Genomic DNA, 24,043 nt, shown 5'->3' with positions numbered 1-24,043 from the left:
ACTCTGTTCCAGAGGCGCACAGTGATATTTCGTTTTGTTGTGATCTTTAAAGGTCAGTTTCAATTTCACATTAATTATGGTTTAATCAGGTATGAAATTCATGTTACAATCAGGTGAGCATTTAAATGTCTTATTCAACGCTCCTTTAAATTACATGTTTTTTCAGCCACATTAAATGGTTGTGCCAGGTAAATTTAATGGTGTATCTGCCCATCCTTTTCTTATTAGAAATTGGCCACCTGAACCTCTATGGTGAAAGGCAATGTTATAAAGACCCACAGGGCTTACACTACTACTCATCCCTTCATAGTGGTGTTTTAGTTCTAAAGAGCTTAATAAAGTGTTCTAGAGTATTGTATCTCAATAAAGGACTATTGTTTTCAAATATTTAATATTCTTGGCATACTATGTTCTTTAGGATACTAAGATAATGGTTTGATGTAACCAAATGGTGTAAAAATGTCAATAATGCCATTAACAGCAGTTGCATTTTTCCATTTAGTCACCCCCAAGGGGGATGTTTAGACACTTGCTTGTTATATGGGTAGCACTGTTGCCCCACTTCGAGCATATGGTTGTCATTGCGGTAGACTGGACAGGCAAACGGTCAATTCAGATTTCAGCTATTCTAGAGAAGTGGGTTGTAAATTATTTACATCTGATATGAAGGGAGCTGCAACCGGCCAATCAAGAAGACAAAACTTAACTTTTGGGTTGAGTTATCCTTCAATTTATGTCATTATTTGGATGGAGGTTTGCCAATTAAAATGTAACATATTTTGCTGTGCAGATATATAGGAAGTTTTCTTGTAGCAAGTTTGGAGAATTTGTTTTTAAACGATTCTGTTCCTTTAAGCAAATATATTTCCTCTGCGCTACAGACCATGTTTGTTTTTCTTAGCCGTTTTAATTACTGTTTGCTCTCTTTAGGCCATCGAGACCGCCTTGGATTGTTTGAAAAGTGCAAACACAGAGCCGTACTACCGGAGACAGGCATGGGAGGTGATCAAATGTTTCCTAGTGGCGATGATGAGCCTGGATGATAATAAACATGCCTTGTACCAGCTGCTGGCGCATCCAAAGTAAGAAATATATATCATTTTCCTTTTCCTTTATAGTCGTCTTCGCTCTTGATGGTAATGATTGTGTGAGGCCTGGTGAGGAACGTGGCCTTTTTCAGACTTGTGGACATCCGTGTATAAAATACTACCAGTATTTTGTGCATCCTGTTTAGTCTTTTATGTAGTACATTATATTGTCTCCTTTTTATGTATAATATATTTGAAGTTGATAACTGTATCCCTGGAGGAAAGTGACTGGTGCTATATGGTGTAAATCTTGAGCACATATAAAGATCAAATATACATCAGATCCAAAAGTTTTGCCACTGAAACATTTGAGCTGATCATAGCCCAGCGTTTCTAAGTAGGCGTCCAAAATCCCATTGAGCAGCCATGAATGGTCATGTCTGTAATAGCCTTTCTCCCTGTTTTGCCTATTCACAGATTATGTGAGCTCTGTTTGCCTTGCTGGACTGCTGGCTTTTAATGCTCACTGTCAAATTGAGCCATCTATCATGTTTCAGCTTAATGGGTGACAAAATGAAATAGATGAGTTAAATTAGCCCTGTCCCAGGTGGAGGACATATAGGCCGGGAAGCTTGTTTATAAATAGAATTTATGGCCTTCGTGCTCTGCTGCTAGTAGTTGTTTTTACATTTTTTTTCCCTCTCTCTTTCCAGTTTCACAGAAAAGTCTATCCCTAGTGTCATCATTTCACATCGTTACAAAGCTCAGGACACTCCGGCCCGCAAAACCTTCGAGCAGGCCTTAACTGGAGCCTTCATGTCTGCTGTCATCAAGGACCTGAGACCTAGCGCTCTTCCCTTTGTGGCCAGCCTAATTCGCCATTACACAATGGTAGCCGTAGCTCAGCAGTGCGGTGAGTCGGCATTTGATGCTACTGCTCTTAATTAACTACCCAGAATCTTTTGCTTTCCTTCAAGGCCAGTGTGATGAATGCGTTTCTTAGCTTATAAACTGATCTCTAATTTTTAAAATTTAATTCTATCCATAATATTTTCTGCAGTATTTTTTTATATCTGATTTTCTCTTTCCTACATTGGGGGACACTGTGAGACATTGGGGTATAGTAGTGGGTGTAGGGGTTTCTTTGATCTCCACTCTCCTCCCCTATCTGCTTTTCCTCTCCTGTGGATACCTCAGTTTTTTTTTAAGTGCCTAGGAGTTGGGTCACTTTAGTATAGGCTCCTATTTATACTTTATTTAGATATAGGTTTTTCGTGTTTTTATTTTGTTTCTTCCTTTTTAAATGATATCTGAATGTGTTTCTGTTAAACGTTTATATATTCTATGTGCAGTTTTAAAAGCACAGTAATCTTGGCACAGACAAATTAGCTTCTTAGCCACCAAATTACATATTATCTAATGATTTTCCTTTCTAGGAGTTAGTTTTTGTTTTTGCGTTTTTTTTTATCCATTTTAGTCCTAGAAACATTTACATATATGTATTGGTGAATGTCAGTGGTACTGATTCTTATAAAGACTCTTATTAGGTTGATAGGATTTGTAATAAATCTTGTATATGCCCAATGGTCTGTTTTATCCTATCCAAGACTCACATTTTGTTTGGGCTTTTCAGAGCCCCAGTAGGAATTTTTGGGCTTTGTGCCTTTTCAAAATGCAATGGTGAGAACAGGTCAGATTGCTGTTGCTGTGATATCACAGTACTTTGTGCATCAATTGTGGCAATAAGTTACACTTCCCATCACCCATTGCACATATGGATCCATTAGCAGCAGTAGGCGTAACGATTGCAGAGTAGTTAACACAGAATGGTGTTTGAAGTGGGAGTCAGTCAGTCCGACAATCCCAAGGCTTCTTAGCAGAGTCTGTTACCCAGAACACTCAAACTATCCTTTAACCTTACTTTTAAGGTGGGATAAGGTAGTGTTTCCAAATCAGTATAGCATCACGAAAAGTTTAATTTAAAAGATCCCTATCCCCTCCCCTTCCTGCCCACTTGTTTAGGGGATCATGGCTGGTTTGTCTGTTGCCTGTTGTAAAGTTGATATAAACAATCATTCCCATTACCAATACTGTACCTTCCAATGGATTGTATTAATTTATTGTTTTGCATTTGTAAATCGTATTCTATATCCCTTTATCTAGGGCCGTTCCTTTTGCAGTGCTACCAGGTTGGCAGTCAGCCCAGCACAGCCATGTTTCACAGTGAGGAGAATGGGTCAAAGGGCATGGATCCACTGGTGCTGATCGATGCCATAGCCATTTGCATGGCCTATGAAGAGAAGGAGCTGTGCAAGATAGGAGAAGTTGCGTTAGCTGTGATATTTGATGTTGCCAGCATTATCCTTGGATCGAAAGAAAGGGTAAATGCTAATGTTTAAATACATTTTCAATTTACACATAAATCGCCCAGAAGGATGAATTTTAAGTAAAAAAAAATAAAACAAAAAAAAAAAGCTATTTGATTTTAATGAATTGCCCATCAACTAAAAATTAAAGTGCACGTATTTTGTCTTGCAGGCTTGCCAGCTTCCTTTGTTTTCTTACATTGTTGAGCGATTATGTGCTTGCTGCTACGAGCAAGCCTGGTATGCAAAGCTTGGTGGAGTGGTCTCTATTAAGTTCCTCATGGAACGCCTTCCTCTGATTTGGGTGCTTCAAAATCAACAAACATTTCTAAAAGCCCTTCTCTTCGTCATGATGGACTTGACTGGAGAGGTATATATATTATGTCCAGATTTCAGTATGAGCTCTGAAGACATTGATCTTTCTGCACAGGGTTTACATGCAGAGACAAATGTTGCATAGCAGCCGTTAAACAGTTAGGATGAATTGTGTCTCCAGAGTCTCGATTTGCATAATGTTATACGTAGAAAATGTTTAGATTTGAATACATTATGCATTTTGTTGAGGTTCATTATTTCATTTTTGTTTTGCTGCTGTTACCTTGTTGTGTCTCACTACTAAACAAGTTGTTACTGTTGAGTATTCTTAATACAAATGTAGAAATTATCGCAGTTACGTATCTCCAATTTTCTGCTTTAAAACATTCTCTTTCTGTAATAGAACTTGGCTCTTAGAAGGTTCTGAAAGCAACAACTGGTGGGCTCTTTGTTACTAAATAACATTGTCCTCCACTTCCTAGGTTTCTAACGGAGCTGTTGCAATGGCAAAGACAACTCTAGAGCAGCTGTTAATCCGATGTGCAACTCCACTGAAAGATGAAGAGAAAACTGAGGACATCACAAATGCGCAGGAGAAGTCCTTCCACCTGGTGACACACGATCTTGTACGGGAAGTGACCTCACCTAACCCTACCGTCAGGAAGCAAGCCATGCATTCTCTGCAGGTCTTGGCACAAGTAACAGGCAAAGGCGTTACCATGATAATGGAACCCCATAAAGAGGTGAGGAGGTGTTGTCCCCATGTTTCTTTAAGGTTTAGAATAGCCTTAGAGCATCTTCTAGCTAGCAGTGGAGTGTGTAGAACAGCTTTAGCTGAGAACCACACTTTGTCTTCATCGGGTGTAGCTAACCTTACCTAGTGTCTGCAGTATGAATAACTGGTTGTATGATTCCAGCCTAGCTTTCTGTGAAATAATGTGTATCTGGCTTAAGAATTCTCTGATACTAAATGATTTTTTGGGAGGTAAAAAAAAGAACTGTATTAAATATTCATTATAATTATGTAATTCTGCTGCGTTTTGGCCACCATAACCGTATTTGACCTGAGCATTTTGACCGCTCTCTCTAGGTTTTACAAGACATGGTCCCTCCAAAGAAGCATCTCCTGCGACACCAGCCCGCGAATGCCCAGATCGGTCTGATGGAAGGAAACACTTTCTGCACCACCCTGCAGCCCAGGCTATTCACCATGGATCTCAATGTGGTAGAGCACAAAGTCTTTTACTCTGAGGTATCTACGTTGCTCTGCTTTTATCAAATAGCCTGTAATAATACATCATTTCTGAGCTCATGGTATCCTATCTGCACTTAAAGAACATATTGATCTTATTCTGCAGAAGGCATCTTAAGTCACTAGTTTTGTGACCTTACCATTAGTCTCATTTTAAAAAATACTGTATTCCCCGGGGTTTGTCTTGTTTTGGTAATTGGTCATGAATGAACAGTGAATGATCTACTGGACAACACACACGAGTGTACATTTTAAGGTAATCACTGATTGAGGCATTCTGTGTCTTTTCAGAAGTGTAAGACTGCAGATTGTGAGATTCTATACAGGCTGTGAGATTCTGATGTGCTTTGTCTTATCCTTATTTATAGTATTCTATTCTTTCCATTATTTGCTAAGATTACAGCACTAAAAACAAAATGTATCATTTTCATGAGTTTATAAATTGCTGTCACGTTTTTCATTACAGTCGTCTTTCTCTCTGTTTCACAGCTCCTGAACCTATGTGAAGCAGAAGATGCAACACTTATGAAGCTGCCTTGCTATAAAAGCCTTTCTTCCCTTGTACCACTGCGGATTGCTGCTTTAAGTAAGTCAATTGGTTTTCTCAGTGTATGCTTCCTAAGAACAGCTTCCTACATCTCCATTGTGCATTGCATTGATAATATCCTGGGTAGATTTATTTGAACTGATTTTCACTCTCATGGAACTCTACAGGAATATAATAGAATATTTGATGGCTATAAAAGGTATTCACTATGTTTTGCCATTACTCAAAATTCTCTTAAATACTGCTAAAAAAAATAAATCTGTAAAAAACTGTTTTTGTTTTTTTTTTTTGTAATTCACTGTTATGTGGCCTTTGCTGTATGCTTAGTGTGATTGTCCTGCTGAAATATACATTTCTCTTTCTTACCATTGGACACTGCGAGACATTGGGGTATAGTAGTGGGTGTCGGAGTCTAGGCACTTATCAAGTTCTTTGATCTTCATTCTCCTCCCCTACTGTGCCCCTACTCTCCTGTGGACACCTCAGTTAGGTCACTTCAGTATAGGCTTCTGCCTATACTTTGTTTAAAAATAGGTTTTGCATGTTTTTATTTTGTTTCTCCCTTTTAGATGCAGCGCTAGGATTGAACCTAAGACCCAGAGGAGTGAATAGCCTGTCTGCTTCCTTCACTCTGGGTCCCTGCGGAGGTGAGCAGCAGCTTCAACAGACTCACCCTCGCACCAAGGCCGGCAGCCTGTCCTTCCCCTAGGTTGACGAGCAACAGGGGGGACTTTTCATTGGTCTGCCATAGAGGCAGCATTTGCTTAAAAGCACCATCTGTGTTCTTCAGGATAGGCAGCAAGCGGCCGCAGTTTAGTCTCTAGTCGGGCGGGAGTGAAGCTGTAGCAGCCCCTCCCGTCCCGTCGGACATGTCGGCGAGTCTCCCCGCCCTTAGTCAACGAGCAGCGGGGGACACCGTAACGATCGCAGTCCTTAGGGGGCGATTTGTTTACTGATCACTGGCACACACTACCTGGGCACTCTGAGAGAGGCGTGATTGCTACACATGCCGACAGCCATACTAATGTATGCGCTGATGGGCAGTTTACAGGGGCAGACGTTTTTGGGGGAGGTCTTGGAGGAGGAACTTCCCTCCACCCCCTTCCTACTTCCTGGCGTATTTGGACACGGAGATCATTGGGCTGCACGCTGTTCCTCTGCTCTGCCTCTCCTCAACTGGTATCGTTTATGCTGTTTTAATATTGTACTCTATAGAGACATACTGCATACTGTGTTTTTCACAATCAGGACTATTATTCTCAGTTCCTGGGGATTGGTGTAGACTCAGACATTTACCTAGTATAGAGACTTGGTAAATTGCTTGTTGTTCTGTGTGCAGAATATAGCCTCTCAGACTTTTTTTTTTTTCTCTAAATATTCTTTTGGTACTAATCTGTTATACCTTTTAAACATGTCTGAGAAGGGGACTTCCAAAAATAAGGGCTCCTCCGCTATGTCTGCACTATTCTATACTCGTGCCAGATGTAATGCTAAATTATCTCTTGGACAGTCTATCTGGGAAGCTCTCTGTGCAGCTTGCGAAGCTGAACATCAGGAGCGACGTGGTCCAGCTCAGGGGGGGGGGAACAGCTATGAAAAAAACACTCTGGGCTATGTCACTAACAACAGTCATGGCGGAGCTCACCAGGTAATGTTACAGTCCACAGAAGTACATGAAGTTTCTCACACATCTCCACACCCCCTAGGTGCTGCAGGCACATCCTCTCAGTCCGATTCAGCTCAGGGTGAGGAGCGCCTGCTTACAGTATCCACACAGGGCCAAGAGGCTCATTTCTGATGCAGCACAGGGCCGCGATCATGACTCGGGGCATTCCTCATAAGAGGATGGTGAGTTTGACATTGATCTACAGGAAGAAGACTCTTAGTGCTGTAGATTCTGCTTCTGCCCATAATGTTAACTTCATTTTGGGTATCGAACACTTTAGGTTTTGCAAAATCCGGAGCCCATGACTCCTTCAGGTTTCCCATTGTTTAAAAAGACCAAAGCGCAGGTGGCTACGTTTCCACCATCCCATCAGATAATGGAGATGGTAACTGATGCCTGGGTAAGGCCTAATAAGCAGTTTATGATGCTGGGTAGATTTAAGTCTGTCTTTTTACCCTCTCCCAGCAAAAGATTCCGTTAAGTGGGAGGCCTCCCCTAGAGTGGACACTCCTGTAGCGCGCTTGTCCTCCTCTTCGGCTATCCCCACTCAGGATCGGGTCTCACTAAGGGACCCCAGGGACAAAAAGTGTGAGGACACCCTCCGCTCAGCTTATGTTGCGTCAGGTAGCATCATCACCATTTATATAGCACCACTGATTCCGCAGCTCTGTACAGAGAACTCATTCACATCTGTCCCTGCCCCTTTGGAGCTTATACAGTCTAAATTCCCTAACGTATACAGAGAGAGGGAGAGACTAGGGTCAATTTTGATAGCAGCCAATTAACCTACTTCTATGTTTTTGGAGTGTGGGAGGAAATTGGAGCACCTGGAGGAAACTCACGCAAACACAGGGAGAACATACAAACTCCACACAGATAAGGCCATGGCCGGGAATTGAACTCATGGCCCCAGCACTGTGAGGCAGAAGTGCTAACCATTAAACCATTGTGCTGCCCACTATGGCAGTTGCTTGGGCTAACAAAGCTATTCAGCAATGGGCCGAACAGTTAGTTGCAGACATTCAGGGAAACGTTCCACGTGTAGAACTACTCTCCTTGACCGAGAATATTCAGGAGACTTCCGATTATGTGGCCAGGCAGCCATGGATGCTGCCTCCGCTAATTCTAGATTCTCGGGTCTCATTATAGCAGCTCGTCGTACTTTGTGGTTGCGCTTCTGGACAGCGGATGCTGATTCAAAGCAAGCTCTAGAGGGCTTGCCTTTTGATGGGGTTCCTCTGTTTGGGTCAGAGCTAGAAAAAGTCATTCAGGTGGCCACTGGAGGAAAGAGTAACGTTCTTCCCATGGGTTCCATTAGACCACGACAAGGACGTTTTTGGTCCTTTCATTCTTCTGCCCGAGGCCAATACTCTGCCCCCAGGGGAATGTTTGACAGAGGTAGGGGTTCTGTTAGACGAGGAACTTCGAGACCGGGTGATAAGCCTGCAGCGTGACAGTCTTCCAGGTGGAATCTGTGGTGGGGGCACATCTTTTTCGTTTCCAGGGCCAGTAGCGGGCATCCACCACGGACGCTTGGACACGAGGAGTTGTGTCCCGGGGTTATGTCATAGACATAGCTTAGTCCCCACCACTGAGGTTCTTCTCCACAGCAGCCCCCCTTTGTCCTCTCAAGCGCAAAGCTCTTCAGGAAGCAATCCTGTTCCTGTTCCAACACAGGAAACAGGTCAGTGGTTTTACTCCAGTCTCTTCCTAGTGCCAAAACAGGATGGATCATTTTGCACAATTTTGAAATCTGCAGTCTCTGAACAAGCAGGTAATAACTCAAAAGTTCAAAATGGAGACCCTTCAGACTGTCATCGCAGGAATGGAGCAGGGAGAGTTTATGGTTTCCATAGACATCAAGGATGCCTACCAACATGTTCCTATATGGAAGGGGGGCACCATTGCCTTTTCCGCTTTGCGTTGGGGAAACTCCCACTTTCAGTTCAGGGCGCTACCTTTCGGCCTAGCTATCGCTTCCCGAGTGTTCACCAAGATCATGGCGGGGCTCCTGCGGCAGAGGGGAGTCACAATAGTTCCCTATCTAGACGATCTTTTTCTGGAAGCACCATCAGCAATGCTCTTAACTCGCCACATTCAGACCACTATGCAGTTTGTGGAGGCTCATGGGTGGATTCTGAATTTACCCAAATTCTCTCTAATTCCATCACAGCGAATGCACTTCCTGGGTCTTATGTTCGACACCGTGACCCAGAGAGTCTATTTACCCAAAAGCAAGGTTCTTGCGCTATTGCGCAGAACCAGGACCTTACTTGCATGGAGAGAGGTATCTCTCGTCCGTTGCATGAAACTCCTGGGGACCATGGTTTCAGTGTTCGAGGCCATGCCCTTTGCACAATACCACTCCCGTCCTTTTGAACAAGAGATTCTTCCAAAGTGGTCAGGATCTCAAGAGCATTTAGACAGGCAAATTATTCGCCTGTCGAAACCTACTCTGCTTTCTCTGGCGTGGTGGTTGTCCAAACAAAATCTGGACAAGGGTCAGACCCTTCGGACCGGCCCATGGACCTTCGTTACCACAGATGCAAGTCTGCTAGGCTGGGGAGGGGTGACAGGACCCCTGAGATTTCAGGGTCTCTGGTTCGCCCAAGAGGCCACACACTCGATCAATATCCTAGAACTCAAAGCATTGACGAAAGCTCAGACGTTTCTGACAGGAAAGCCTCTTCAGATTCAATCAGACAATGCCACAGCCGTAGCATATCTGAATCACCAAGGGGGAACTCGCAGTGTAAGGGCAATGCGGGAGACAGTCAAGATCACGGTATTATGCTGAGCGCACGGCCTCTGTCCGTAAAACCAAGGATCTTTTTATTTGTTACAATGCGGAGAAGCGGCGGTTTAGACTGGCTTATGCTCGAGAATCTCGTCCGGTCCCGGTATCGTTGAAGGCTCACCCTACCAGAGCTGTTGGCGCTTCATGAGTGTCGCATCATGGGGCCTTGGCGGAGCAGCTATGCAGAGTCATGCTATGCTACATGGTCATCTGTCCATACCATTTCTAAATTCTACAGGTTGCAGGGCTTTGCATCCTCTGATGTGAGCTTTGGGCGCAAGGTATTGCGTGCAGCCGTTCCAGAGCATTCACTCCCTTAGAGGCAGCTTTGGTATGTCCCCAATGTCTCGCAGTGTCCCCCAATGGAGTAAGAGAAATCGATTTTACGGTGAGTAAAACTTTAGTCCCAGATTGTAGACTGCAGTAGGATTTCCTCCCAAGATTTGCTTATACCATGCTCCATCCATTTTTCCTTCTATTATGGCAAGTTATTCGGTCGCTATAGAAAAGTAGAATCCCCAATAGCTGTATGCTCCCACCACCATCTTTATGATCACGATGGTTTTCTTGGGATGTTATGCAGTTTTAGTCCTGCACAAAACAGCACCTCGTGTTGAAATATTGATTTCATGAGACCATAGAGTTTTCCTCTACTTCTAGCAAACTCTAGCTGAAATGTCATGAGCTTTTAGAACAATAATTTTCTTCCTCAATTTGTTAGTGCCTGGGCTATTGCTGTCCTGTGGTTTGTTTCTCCCATCATGGCCATAGAAGAATGTATTTCTATCAGAGTTGCAGTAGACCACTTTGTTTTCTCCATACAAGTGCCCTCCTTGCACAGATGTTCAGATTTGGAGCATAGCCTGTTAGAGTATGGTACAGTTGCCAATTTACCCAAAAATTTTTTATGATGGACTTCACTCTGGTCCTGTGGATATTAATTATTTGATATCCTTATCTTATATCCTTCCCCTGATGGATGGTATTCAGGAACCTTTTCGTGGATTTGCTTAGAATGTTCTTTGCTCTTCATGACAAAGCTCTTGTTTGGAACTACACTTAACAAATATGAGCTTAATTGTACACTCACGGGATCCAACTAATTTGTTGTTTGACCCCTAAAGATAACAGCAGGGTCTATTTAGGTGTATCTTTGGCCAAAGGGGTTGATTTTTTTTGGTGTTCTGTTATCTTTTTATCATAAAAAATAAAAATCTTTTAGCTTTTTTTTTTTTTGTTAATGTTATGCTTTACTATCAGACTATATGTTGATCAATGGTGTGAAACTTGAAATTAAATACATTTTTGGTGTACACAGTAAGAAAATAAAATGTGAAAAAATGCCGTTGTAACTACTGTATATATTTTTGAATTGGCTGTGATCGCTAGTTGAAGGGATTTCTCGGTACTGAGTTGACTTTGTATCTTGCCTGTACAGATGCCTTAGCAGCTTGCAATTATTTGCCACAGTCGCGAGAGAAAATCATTGCTGCCCTCTTCAAAGCTCTTAACTCCACAAACAATGAGCTTCAAGAGGCTGGAGAAGCGTGTATGCGGAAGGTGAGATGAGCAGGAATGTGTTCTTTTATTTTTGCATATTACACTGAGATGTATAGCCGTCGTTTAATAGATACTTTCAGTGTATACATGCTCAAGAGCTGCACTGCCTAGTTATGTTGTATCTAATTACCCATTGAAGTGGTGACTACGGGGTATATGAATAGCTGCAGAAAATAGTAGGTATGGATATTGAGAGTGGAGATATGACACATAAAGAAGATTAACACGGACTCTCCAACAAAAGCTCACTCGGGTTGTCATGGTGATCTCAGATTCTCGACATTAAGGGAATAATGCAGTTAAGCTGGGGTGAACAAAATATATCCAATGCAGCAGCTTTAGAGAAATAGTTGGTATCGGTTGATTACCTTTAGGCCCACCTAACCTAGGGGTTCTTATCCGTGTATGTACAGGCGTTTGGTTTGTGACCAGTTTAGTTCTGAATTAATGTGTTGCAAAATGATTTTATAGATTCAAAATGTTCACCCATTTTTGGATTCTTTACTTTAGAATATTCAAGCAACTTTATTGTAATATTAGTCAGTTCTGTTCATTCTCTGGAAATAGTGGACCAACAGCCCCAATAATCGTTGATATCAATGCCTCTTAAGCCAGTGGATCCCAAACTTTCTCAGTTCGAGGCACTCTTGGGGTCCTCATAAGTTTTTCAAGGCACCCCTAAGCCAAAACAATTACCAAATTGCCCCTGCTTTGTCTACCACCAGCCCTAGCGGCGGCACCCCAGGGAGCCATGGCACCCAGTTTGGGAACCACTGTCTTAACCAATGATTTCTTAACTTCAGCCCTCAAACCCCCTTGTGGTCTTTTGAAGAATTATCTCTCTTGAAAGCCATATAATAATTTGTGGTCATGGCAACGCCGTTTAAGATTCAATGTGTTGTCTGGAAGAGTTAGCAGCCCATACTATCAGAGTTGTGACCTATGAAAAATATAACTTTACTTTTTAAGTATACATTTGTTGTGCTGATAGGGAAGGTTTTTCATCATGTACATATTCTCCAAGTATTGTGACTTATAAACTAATTGTTATTGCTTCCGACTTTCATATGGACCATCAGAAAATGTAAATGGTTCTTATATTTATCGAAAGGGGAAATACATTCTTTACCAGGACGTGTGTAGGTATGGTAGTGCACAAATAGTGTAGGAATGTTCTTATAGTTTCTACAATGCATTCATTGAATGAAAAAAATGGCGGTTCAAGGTGGTTTTACAGATATGTCTTTGGGTTCTGTAACCTGCCATTACTGATCATTCCTACTTAGTATACTTAGAATGCGCGCCACAATGGGGGGAGAGTAGTTGCTGCCACCAGCAGAGCCCTTCAGTGTCACCGTGAACTGCTCAGTTTTTGGGTGGTGCGTGTAGCTGCAGCAACATCTATTTGCTAGTGACTCTATTTGCAGGCAAAGTGTTGACTCTGTTTTTTGGGTTCACCGCAAAGCTGCTGGGCATGTATTAGAGATGCAGCCTTGCAGGAATAGTGTGTATTGCTCAATGCTCTGGACAGTTCATTCATTAATTTACCCATTAAGACATAGCAGCACTGGCCATTAAACTAAGAATATCTCGCAGCATATGTAGGGGAGGGGGGGCCCGGCCACCATTTTTGTTTAGAAGTGTTCACGGAGTACGCTGGAACGGACCATAACCACAAGAAAATACTTTACTTAGTCATCCCATGGTCCTTTCCTATAAACGCTGTGTGTACTTCTTCATAAGGATCAATCATCCTTATTCCAAGTAGCAATAATGTCTTTGGTTTTTTTTTTAAGCTGATTGCAGAGCTTATTTAGGACTAAGAGAAGCAACATTTCATGACTAACAATAATGGGTAGATATATTTAGAAACACCAATCTCGTCTACCTCTCAATAACAGGGTGTGTTTTCCATTGCAGTTTTTGGAGGGTGCCACCATAGAAGTGGACCAGATTCATACACACATGAGGCCTCTTCTGATGATGCTGGGAGACTATCGCAGCCTGACCCTTAATGTTGTGAACCGTTTGACCTCTGTCACACGACTTTTCCCAAACTCCTTCAACGATAAATTCTGTGATCAGATGATGGTAAGAATGGGTTAGTCTGGACAAAATTAGAATTGTTAGCCAATAACTGACCCAGTGATAATGGTGATCGCATGACCTTATCTTCCAGCTTCATGTTTTTTTTAACCAGTCACTGGTCCAATTAGCAGTGTCTGGGGAATTTGGTAAAAAAAAGAAAGGTTACATTGCCTGAAAGAATCCTTTTTTCTGTGGACGGCTTTGAGTACAAACTCACATGCATTAGAAAATTAGGCAAGCAAAATTGCTATGGAAAAATCATTAGTTAAGTACTGTGCAGATGACACAAATCTTAAATATTTGAAACTTGATTAAACCCTGACCACCCCCACAAAATAATTTTTTTTGTTTTATATAATTTTTTTTTTTTTTCTGTGTAGTCTATTACAAAGCAGGTTCTAACCTGTGGAATTGTTAATTCCTTGCAGCAACACCTGCGCAAATGGATGGAAGTTGTGGTGATCACCCACAAAGGAGGACAAAGAAGTGAGGGAAACGTGAGTATAGAACGTACTGATGTTTTGTGTAGTGTATTTTATTTTTTTATCCATCACTGTCTACATCAGGGGTCCTCAAACTTTTTAAACAGGGGGGGGCAGTTCACTGTCCCTCGGGCCGGACTATAGTAAAAACAAAAACTATGAACAAATTCCTATGCACACTGCATAGATCTTATTTTCCTTACTGTGCTTCTCTTCTCCCCCTTTTTCCTTATTGTGCCTCTTATCCCCCTTTTTTCCTTACTGTGCCTCTTATCCCCCTTTTTTTCCTTACTGTGCTTCTCTTTTCCCCCTTTTTTTCCTTACTGTGCTTCTCTTATCCCCCTTTTTTTCCTTACTGTGCTTCTCTTATCCCCCTTTTTTTCCTTACTGTGCTTCTCTTATCCCCCTTTTTTTCCTTACTGTGCTTCTTATCCCCCTTTTTTTCCTTACTGTGCTTCTCTTATCCCCCTTTTTTTCCTTACTGTGCTTCTCTTATCCCCCTTTTTTTCCTTACTGTGCTTCTCTTATCCCCCTTTTTTTCCTTACTGTGCTTCTCTTCTTTCCTTTTTCCTCCATAGTGTGCCTTTCTGCGTTATTCCCTTTTTTTTTTTTTTTCACTTACCTTTCTTTTCGCTTCTTTCTTCTCTTCTCTTTTGTCTTCTTGTTTCTTTCCTGGTCCTCTCCGCGCTGCTCCTCACTGAAGGACAGGCGTGACTTGATGACGTCACGCCTGTCATTCAGAGTTAACAGTGCAGAGAGGAGGGAGGAGGAGGGACGCCGGTGCAGCGATCAGGTGAGTAGTGTATCTATTTTTTTTTTTTTTATTATTCTTTTTACTGCTCCCCCCCACCAACGAAGGGAGCCCGGAACCCGCCTGCCCGCAACCCCCCCCCCCCCCCCCTTCCCCCGCCATTGAAAAAAAAAAAAAGAATAAAAAAAAACACGTGCCCACCCCCTTAATCCGGCTATGCCCGGCGGGCCATATAAATGTCCTCAGCGGGCCGCATTTGGCCCGCGGGCCGTAGTTTGAGGACCCCTGGTCTACATCAAAGTGATGTAAGTTATTGGCAATCTAAGGAGGTATAGTTTTTTTTTCTTTGTACAACATAGACAGGCAACTTCTGCCTGGAGAAAAGGACTTAAAAATGCACACAGTATAATTGATTTTTGTGATTCTAAAAAAGAACATGGCCGGTGTTGTAGCCGTTTGGCTTGTGAGTATCGAGTCCTAGACACGGAGCTGATGAATTAGTGACATTGCTGAGGGTTCTCTGCAGCCACACTAATAAAACTGTGTTCATTACAACTATTCACCTACTGCATTGCAGCATATGAATGTACTTTTAGCTATTCTATTCAAACCTGGGAAATGACAAAGTGAAAACTAGGGGTGAAATATGATACAGACTATCTTTGTTTGTTTTGTGCCTTTTGCTTTGACTGTCGAATGGATGTATTTGTACAGAGAGAATGCACTTCATAACTGGGATCTATCAGGGGGTTAAAGCGATCTCTTCTCAGCAGCTAAGCTCACCCACTATTGCAGAACTGCATAGCCCAGAATTTTCTGCTGTGCAAATAGCTGGCGAGCAGCAGGATTCTGGGTGAACTAAGCCGTCACTGACTTCCACATGCTTCTTCACCTGTGAGTGTACTGCAGTTTGTATGTATACATGGAGCAATAGTAACACAGATGGTGAGAGCAATTTGTACCACACAGGATTTGAAGTGTAAAAAAAAAAACACGTTTTTTTTGTCTGTAAATTTTAATATTCCAACTTACCTGCATTTTCTTTACCAACTTAAATATTCATCTTTTTAAAATATATTTTATTGAAGTTTTTCAAAAGTAGGAGGTACAGAAAAAGAAACGGGACCAAATACCAGGATCTTAGATAAGTACATTAAATACATTACAGATAAGTTTAAAATGACAACAGCACAAATATTGTACATTTACCAGTCTAGGGCAAAGCCATGGGGATAGTCCAGATTGAGATATCATTGTTGCGTGCCCGATTCTGTATCGGGAGGGGGAATGACTAGGAAAGGTGAGAGAAGAAAAGGGGAAGGGGAAGGGTTTGTTAGTATGGTGTTTAAGTGGACAGGGGAGTAGGGAAGGAAAGTAAAGGAAGACTCAGTGAAGAAAGTCATATTCTCAAACTTTCAGGTAATGTACATTAGGTAATCTTACATTAAGAAATTGTTTAGTGCGATCATTTAAGATGCTAGTCATGTGATGTGAATGAGTCCTCTGTACAGCGCTGGGGAATCAGTGGCGCTATATGAATAAATGTTTATGATGATGTGTTCTAAATTATATATCTGCCACATGTTCTGAATCAACGCTGGGATTGTGGGACTTTCAGCTTGTTTCGATTTTTTAGCTATCGAGCATCTAGCAGCAGTGAGAATATGGCTATTTCAACTGTTTATAAGGCATCCATTGCCCTAAATCTGATTTTATGCTTGACTTTAAAGGCGCATTAGAAGTGTTTACCACTTTAAGATAACATTTAATGTATTGTGAGGTACCATATGGAAATTGTGTTTTCTCTATCCTCTTTTGGGGGGGGACACCGGAGGCATTGGATATAGAGTAGATCAGGGCAAACTGGCACTTTAAACTTCTATTTAACTAAGCCCTAGCTCCTCCCCCTCTGTACCCGACTTCCTGTTAGCCTCAGTTTTGTTTAAGTGCCTGGCGAATGGGCTGCATTTAGGGCTGAGTACAGCCCAATTCTGTTTCTTTTTTTGTTTTTATACTAAACTGAGACTTTAGTCTCCTGTTCCTGACAGCCGGTGGCTCGCTGTCAGTCACCGGCACTCCCCAGCTGCTGTTAGTGAGGACAGACTGCGGTATGCAGCGCACAGCATGGACAGCTGTACGTTGTCTGGAGGGGAGGATCAGAGGTACACGGAGGTGCCTCTGCTGCTAAAATTCTTCTTCTTATGCTTTGATGCCCTCCTAGAATCCGATCACAGTCGCCGCAGGCTGTGCTTGTCCTCTTATGCTAACAGTTAGCTGCAGCAGGTAAGTGTACCCTCTTCCAGCACAGTGCTGGAAGAGGGGGGGTAGTAAAGTATGTCCCCTAAGTTAGGCTGCCTCTTACTAGGGGCAATCATTAAAAAATAAAAATATATATTTTTAGCGTAGGGGACTGGGTCAGGCTAGGGTCAATAAGATGGTGAGCCCTGCTAGGCACTGGATTGGTTGAGGGTGTTGTCCTGTTGGATGCTTGCCAATCCAATGCTGGACCCTGGGGGAGAGGTGTGCTCCTCTATTGCACTTCCTCTTTGGTGGTCTCTCACTCCTTTTGTGTGCAGACACCAGAATCGGCAGCCATTTTACAGCTCCAGCTTCTCCCCTTTTCTGTCCTGAGTCCTTTAATGTAAAGAGTTGGGGGTTGTTGTTTTCCAGGCTTTTTATCTTTTAATCTGTGGGGCTGTTTTGCAGGCTCACTTTGTTTTAGATTTGTGTGCTGCTTTTCGTCTATACTGTGTTTATTACACTGTTATCTGTGTGTTTTTTCACATCTGTTAACATGTCGGATAAGGTAAAATCCATACGTGTTAAGGCTGGTGTTACTTCTATGTTGAGTTTCACCTGTGCTGCCTGTAATGTTAAGTTACCGTCTGGACAGTCAGGTGCGCAGGCTCTGTGTGCAGCCTGTCAGTCTTCAGAGAGCACACCGTGTGAAACAGCCGCTGCTGGTTCAGTTACGGCGGAACCTGCCTGGGCTCGGCCTCTTTCCAATATTGTGGCTGAACTTGGCCAGTTGGTGCGGTCTCAGGCTGTGACAGCTCCATCTTCTAATTCCGCTTCCACTGTGGTGAATGACATAGGTTCTGGTTCGCTAAGTCAGGGTTTGCCTGTTCCTACCCTGGCGGAGTCTGTTGAACCAGCTTGAGTACGGGGACTTGTATCCTCAGTACAAGGTTTGGTTTCGGTCTCCTCTTCTTTAGAGAGGATGTTGCAATCTGCTACACCGTCTTCCTCACGTAAGCGCAAGCAGGTGCCGGCACCCCTACAGGGAAATGAGTCAGAGTCTGACTGTTGTTCCCAGGGTGAATTAACGGTGGATTCTGAGGAGGAAGTTCATTCTGATCGTCAGAGTGTGGAGGAATTGATACAGGCTGTGCGTCAGGTACTTGATTTTCCTGAGGGAGAGGATGCCGACGCAGCAGAGGCTTCTCTTTTTGCGCACTGGAAAAATAAATCAATTGGGAAGAAGCAGGGAAAGAGAGAGAAAGATTTGTTGGCTGAGCCTTGGGCTTCCCCAGATAGGAAGTTCCAAGTATCTCGGCGACTGCAATAGTGTTATCCTTTTCCTCCTGAAGTTCTTGCTAAATGGGAGGAGCCTCCATGTGTGGATGCTCCTGTTGCAAGGTTGGCCATGGTAACTACTATTCCTCCTCCTAACGCAGCCACTCTTAAAGATGGTACAGACTGTAAGGTTGAGGCCGTCCTTAAGTCCATTTTTGTGGCAGCAGGTGCCTCTCTGAGGCCTGCCTTGGCGTCGGCGTGGGTGAACAAGGCTGTAGAACGCAGGTCAGAACAGCTGTCTGAAGGTTTGTTGGCAGACAGGCCGTCCTCTGAACTGCTTCCAATAGTGGAGCAGATTTTGAGTGCGACAGATTGTTTAGGCGAAGCGGCTATGGATTTGGGACTGATTTTAGGCACGGATCTCTGCTTCTGCGGTTTCGTCTCGTCAACTCTCTGGCTTTAGTCCTGGGAGGCTGATGTGGAGTCTAAAAAGGCTCTTGAGACAATACCTTTTTCTGGGGGTGTTTCGTTTGGACCTCAGCTTGACTCCATTATCAGTCAAGCAACAGAAGAAAAGAGCACTTTTCTCCCTTTTAATGCTCCAAAACAAAGAATGTCCAGGTTTCGGGGTCAGTATTCCTCGGGCCAATCTTCCAGGGGCCAGTCATCCGCCCCCAGGAGGGTGGTGTGCAGCGTGGCCGCCAGGCCTGGTCTGCTCGACGTCCAGCAGCGAAGCCTGCAGACAAGCAGTCCGCATGACGGGCATTTTGCTCCTCTGCTGTCTCCAGTGGTGGGAGCCCGTTTTCTCTTGTTCAGGGATCGGTGGTTTCAGTCTACCACCGATGTCTGGGTACGGGGACTGGTGGACCCGGGATACAAAATCGATCTGCTCGGTCTTCCTCCCAGGCGGTTCAAGGTTTTCCACTTGTCCCTGAAAGCGATTGGCTTTACGAGAAGCAGTCCAAACCCTCCTCTCTTTCGGAGTGATTTTTCCAGTGCCAGATTCTCAAAAAGGTTTGGGTTTTTATTCCAACCTTTTTCTCGCACCAAAACCAGACGACTCATTCAGACCCATTCTGAATCTAAAATCATTGAACACTCAGGACAGAGTGCCCAAGTTCAAGAGTCTTTGCGCTCGGTCATTCACAGCATGGAACAGGGAGAGTTCATGGTGGCTCTAGACATCAAGGATGCCTACTCTATATTCCTATCTGGGAGAGTCATCAGTCCCTCTTGTGGTTTGTGGTTCGTTCAGAGCACTTCCAATTTCAGGCTCTTGCCTTTGGTCTGGCCACGGCCCTGCGTATCTTCACCAAGATCATGGCGGTCATGGCTGCTCTGCTAAGGTCCAAGGGGATTACAATCTTCCCTTACCTGGACGATCTTCTTTTAAAGGTAGCATCTCCAGATGTACTTCAGTCGCATATCCAATGATGATCTTTTTGGGTCTTTTATTTGACACCTAATAATGACGGGTATTCTTACCTCAGGACAAAATTCTAGCCTTGCTGAAGATGGTGAAATCTCTGTTGGCGGCAAAACAGCCCTCTGTGCATTTCGGCATCAGAGTTCTGGGCAAGATGGTATCGATTTTCGAGGCAGTCCAGTTTGCTCAGTTTCATGCACGGCAATTCCAGTTGGAACTTCTGTTGCAGTGGAACAAATCCCTTGTGAATCTGGTGGGCCAGGTATTCCGCCTGTTTCCACAAGCGCGTCAGTCGCTTCTTTGGTGGTTGCACAAGCAAAACCTCTGCAGGGGACGCCCATTCTCAATTTGGAATTGGACCTTGATCGCAATGGAAGCCAGCCTTCGAGGTTGGGGGGCCGTCTGTCTTCACGCTTGTTTTCAGGGTCTTTGGCTTCCAATCAATGTCTTGGAACTGCGAGCAGCGTTTCATGCTCTTATGAGCGTGCAATGCTTGCTGCAGGGAAGGCCAGTGAAGATTGTCAGACAATGCCACGGTGGTGGCATACCTCAATCACCAGGGCGACGCCAAGAGTCCCTTGGTCATGTGAGAGATGCACAAATTTTTTAGTAAGCGGAAGCTCACGTTCCGGCGCTCATGGCCTATATTCCATACTGGAACTTAGTTCCACAACAGTCTGAAAGCCAACAGCTAAATCAGAGTAGTGCTTATAGTCCTGGCAGTTTGTTGTATCGATCCCCGTTTTTCACATTTGCATATTATCTATATCACCTTGCAGTGTGCTAAACAGTCAGCAGGGGTTGATCTTGCTGTAGAAATTTAGTATTAGAAAGAACATAATTCAATTAAGTTACTTTTCACAGATGCAGAACAATGGTCCATTTTTTAATGTTGTTATAAAACTTCTGTAAAATAAAATTGTGTGTTAGCTATACCTGTTAAAAACAATAATACTCTTAGACAATCTGTTCCTAGTTCCCCACACGCCTATCAAGGTCGCTCTCAGACATGCCTTACTGTACCCTATTACACCATCAAGCAATACAATTCCAATGTACAGAGTGTGCATGCTATTCTATGGAGTTTGCAAGATTGGCAATTGTTTGGAGCCAATGAGGGTAATTATCCATAAAAAGGTTTTCATCAGAGTTAAAAGATGGACAATATCAAAGAAAGGAGGGACAATGAAATTTGAGTCAGAAAGTGGCACTGCCTCTCCAAAAGAGGAACAGTTGAAAGTTAGTCTTCCATAAGCTGTTGCTGTAGGAGACTATCTATTCTCATTGTTTTACTCATGATTCAGATGGTAAGATATTCATAATAATTTTGTTTCTTTGGTTCCTCACTCTGTTTAGTAATATTACATGTATGTATCCTATTGGTGCTCATGTTTACACATTGTCTCTAGGCTAAGCACTATTGTCCTGGTGTGTATTAGATGGATAACTATATGGAGGAAGGCTGGGAGTGATATGTACAAAAAAAAAACCCCATCACCCACTCCCTACACTCTTACCTTTTCCTTCCACTCCCCAAATTCTCACTGTCGTCTTCTTTTGGTCCAGCCTGCCGTGGAAGGGGTAGAGGTGAGAATTGAAGTCGTCAAGAAGTTGTTTCGTACTGGTCTCTTATATTTTCTTTCTGTTTCGACATGACCTTAAACAGTAGCTCTCAAATTGGTCCTTGGATAGCACAAATAGTGCATGTTTTCCAGATTTCCTGTGAATGAGTATAGACCTTTCATAGATTCAGATGTACTGGGTTTTTTTCATTCTGTGAAAATCTGGAAGCAGCCTGCACTTTTGTGGCTACCGCAGGACAGATGTGAGAACCACGGGTCTGAAATATATATTGTGTTGTGTAAAAGGCCACGTGCTTTTTGTATCTTCAAGTGTTGTGTGCAGTCATTTGAATGTTTGTTTGTGGCACCAGTTGTTTTAGACAATAGCTGTGAACAATCTGCATGGCTTGTTTGTATAAGTAGGTCTCTAATTGCCTTTTAGTTTCCAAATGACTCTGCAGCATTTGCACTTTTTAAGACCATTTTATTTGTGTGTCGTCTGGGAATCGAAACATTTTGAACTAAAGTAGGAATCCTTCTTTATACTCCCGGGAAACATAATATCTTGTAATTTTTAGATCTGATTTTTTTCCTCTCTATTGCTTCATTGAATTTTGATGCATTTTCATCGTGTTCGGGTAACGTCCAGCTCCCTTAGTGCCGGAACTGTTTAGCAAAATCCAATTTCGTTCAGTAGAAAATCTATATTCCCTTATCCCATCATCGGCAACAACATTTCTGCAAACTTAATTCAAGTGGAATAGAACATCTACAGCCAAGGGGTTTGCATGAGCAAAGATCCAGTTTTTCCATATTCTGACAATTATAGACTCTTTTTTTTTTTTTTTTTTTTTATTTTATTCTGACCATAAGGGTTGTGGGTTCAACATATGAGGTCTTTGTGCAGCACAGGTCCTAAAATTATTCCTAAAATGTTATTCTTGGAGTTTTTCTTTTTTTCCCTCTTTTATTTTTAACTTATTAATTTGTTTTCTTTTTCTCTCTTACAGGAAATGAAGATTTGTTCTGCAATTATAAATCTCTTTCACCTTATTCCGGCTGCCCCTCAGACCTTGGTTAAGCCGTTGCTGGAAGTAGTAATGAAGACTGAACGAGCCATGCTAATTGAGGTGTGTGTATTTATATGTATAGGTAATACTGTTTGTTTTTGTTTTGTTTTTGTTTTTTAAAGTGCATCCATGAACCACATACAATGAAACCAGCCATTATTTTTGCCCTGAACCAATGTTTAGTGGGAGGCAAGCCTGTGAACTCAATAGGAACTAGTGTAACATGGATCATTGTTGTCTCTATATTATTCTTGATAGGTTGAGTTTTCATTAATATCGGATCACCTGACTGTGTGTAGGCAGTGGCTACACTTTAAAGTACACTTTTATTTTACATACTTTTGTACCCACAGGCTGGAAGTCCGTTCAGAGAGCCTTTGATAAAGTTTTTGACCCGTCATCCATCTCAGACAGTGGAGCTCTTCATGATGGAAGCTACACTGAATGACCCACAGTGGAGTCGAATGTTCATGGTAAATTGCTTACTGTACTTTAGGCTTTCAAGCATATCGATATAAATATGGCTTGTTGGTCGGCCTAGAATCTGTTTCCAGCATTTCTCATTCGTCCTATTTGGAGAACGCTGCTTAACCACGGGGGCATAGAGTGCTGTACATGAGTAAGGCAGTAATTCTACTGCTCCTCTCCCTCTATGCCCACACATTTCTGTAAGCAGTAGTTTCCAGGAGTATACAGGTAGTCTTTAAATACTAAATTTATAATTATTAGCAATGAATCCAGTTCACAAAAAGTAGTGTCAGCTTTGTATATATTTTATTTTATTTTTAATTTTCAGAGCTTTTTAAAACATAAGGATGCCAAACCATTGCGAGACGTGCTGGCTGCTAACCCCAACCGTTTCATTACTCTTCTGTTGCCCGGTGTGACGCAAACAACAGTCAGGCCTGGATCCCCCAGCACCAGTACTAGCACAATGCGACTTGACCTGCAGTTCCAAGCTATCAAGGTAAGTGTAGTTTTCATGCGTTGGTGTCATTAGGCTTATAGTTCAATGCTATCCACTATGGACAGTAATTCTGTAACATCCACAAATGCTTACAAGCCCTTTAAAATATCCTGGACTCTGGTATGCTCCAGAAACTCTTTACTTGTATATTCACGAATATTGTTTGCTCACACTTGTTGCAAGTTACATTTCTGTTGTTTTTGGTTCATTGTATTAGTCTGGCTCGCACCAGAGTGGTCAAATCTGATATGATTGATTTTGCTATTTTTTGAATGCGACTTGAGCATGCCCTGTCACCCCTGCCCCATCCCTCTTTCTAATCCCAATGCTCTGAAGCCTACGCAGGGTAAAGCGCCCCTTGCCATAAAAATGAATGCTCACTTAGCTCATTTTGTCTTCTCTAGATAATCAGCATTATAGTGAAGAACGATGAGAGCTGGCTGGCTAACCAGCATTCCCTGGTAAGCCACTTACGACGAGTGTGGGTGAGTGATGCTTTCCAAGAGCGCCATAGAAAAGACAACATGGTGGCAACCAACTGGAAGGAGCCCAAATTGCTTGCTTTCTGCCTCCTCAACTACTGCAAGTAAGAGTTTTTCCTTTCGTAGTTTGTGATTTGAAAGATGAGGATCGTAGTTGTGATTTACACA

At 42.8% G+C, this 24,043-nt stretch overlaps 1 protein-coding gene across 6 annotated transcripts in view; it reads left to right on the top strand.

Annotated features, from left to right (window-relative positions):
• The window catches only part of TRRAP (transformation/transcription domain associated protein), a 112,307-nt gene that overhangs the window by 23,083 nt on the left and 65,181 nt on the right, over nt 1-24,043 (top strand). For 4 of the 6 annotated variants that reach the window (XM_075179650.1, XM_075179652.1, XM_075179648.1 and 1 more), the window contains exons 22-36: nt 931-1,082; nt 1,742-1,941; nt 3,192-3,409; nt 3,567-3,764; nt 4,192-4,452; nt 4,800-4,961; nt 5,451-5,547; nt 11,410-11,531; nt 13,452-13,622; nt 14,048-14,116; nt 21,361-21,381; nt 22,367-22,486; nt 22,780-22,899; nt 23,223-23,393; nt 23,798-23,979. In XM_075179650.1, the coding sequence (XP_075035751.1) occupies nt 931-1,082; nt 1,742-1,941; nt 3,192-3,409; nt 3,567-3,764; nt 4,192-4,452; nt 4,800-4,961; nt 5,451-5,547; nt 11,410-11,531; nt 13,452-13,622; nt 14,048-14,116; nt 21,361-21,381; nt 22,367-22,486; nt 22,780-22,899; nt 23,223-23,393; nt 23,798-23,979 (2,264 nt within the window). The remainder of the gene's footprint in view (nt 1-930; nt 1,083-1,741; nt 1,942-3,191; nt 3,410-3,566; nt 3,765-4,191; nt 4,453-4,799; nt 4,962-5,450; nt 5,548-11,409; nt 11,532-13,451; nt 13,623-14,047; nt 14,117-21,360; nt 21,382-22,366; nt 22,487-22,779; nt 22,900-23,222; nt 23,394-23,797; nt 23,980-24,043) is intronic. The other 2 variants (XM_075179653.1, XM_075179651.1) reach the window with 1 other exon arrangement.

This window comes from Mixophyes fleayi, chromosome 7, assembly GCF_038048845.1.
Source record: "Mixophyes fleayi isolate aMixFle1 chromosome 7, aMixFle1.hap1, whole genome shotgun sequence".
Classification (NCBI taxonomy): domain Eukaryota; kingdom Metazoa; phylum Chordata; class Amphibia; order Anura; family Limnodynastidae; genus Mixophyes; species Mixophyes fleayi.
This window is presented reverse-complemented; position numbering and strand designations above follow the sequence as displayed.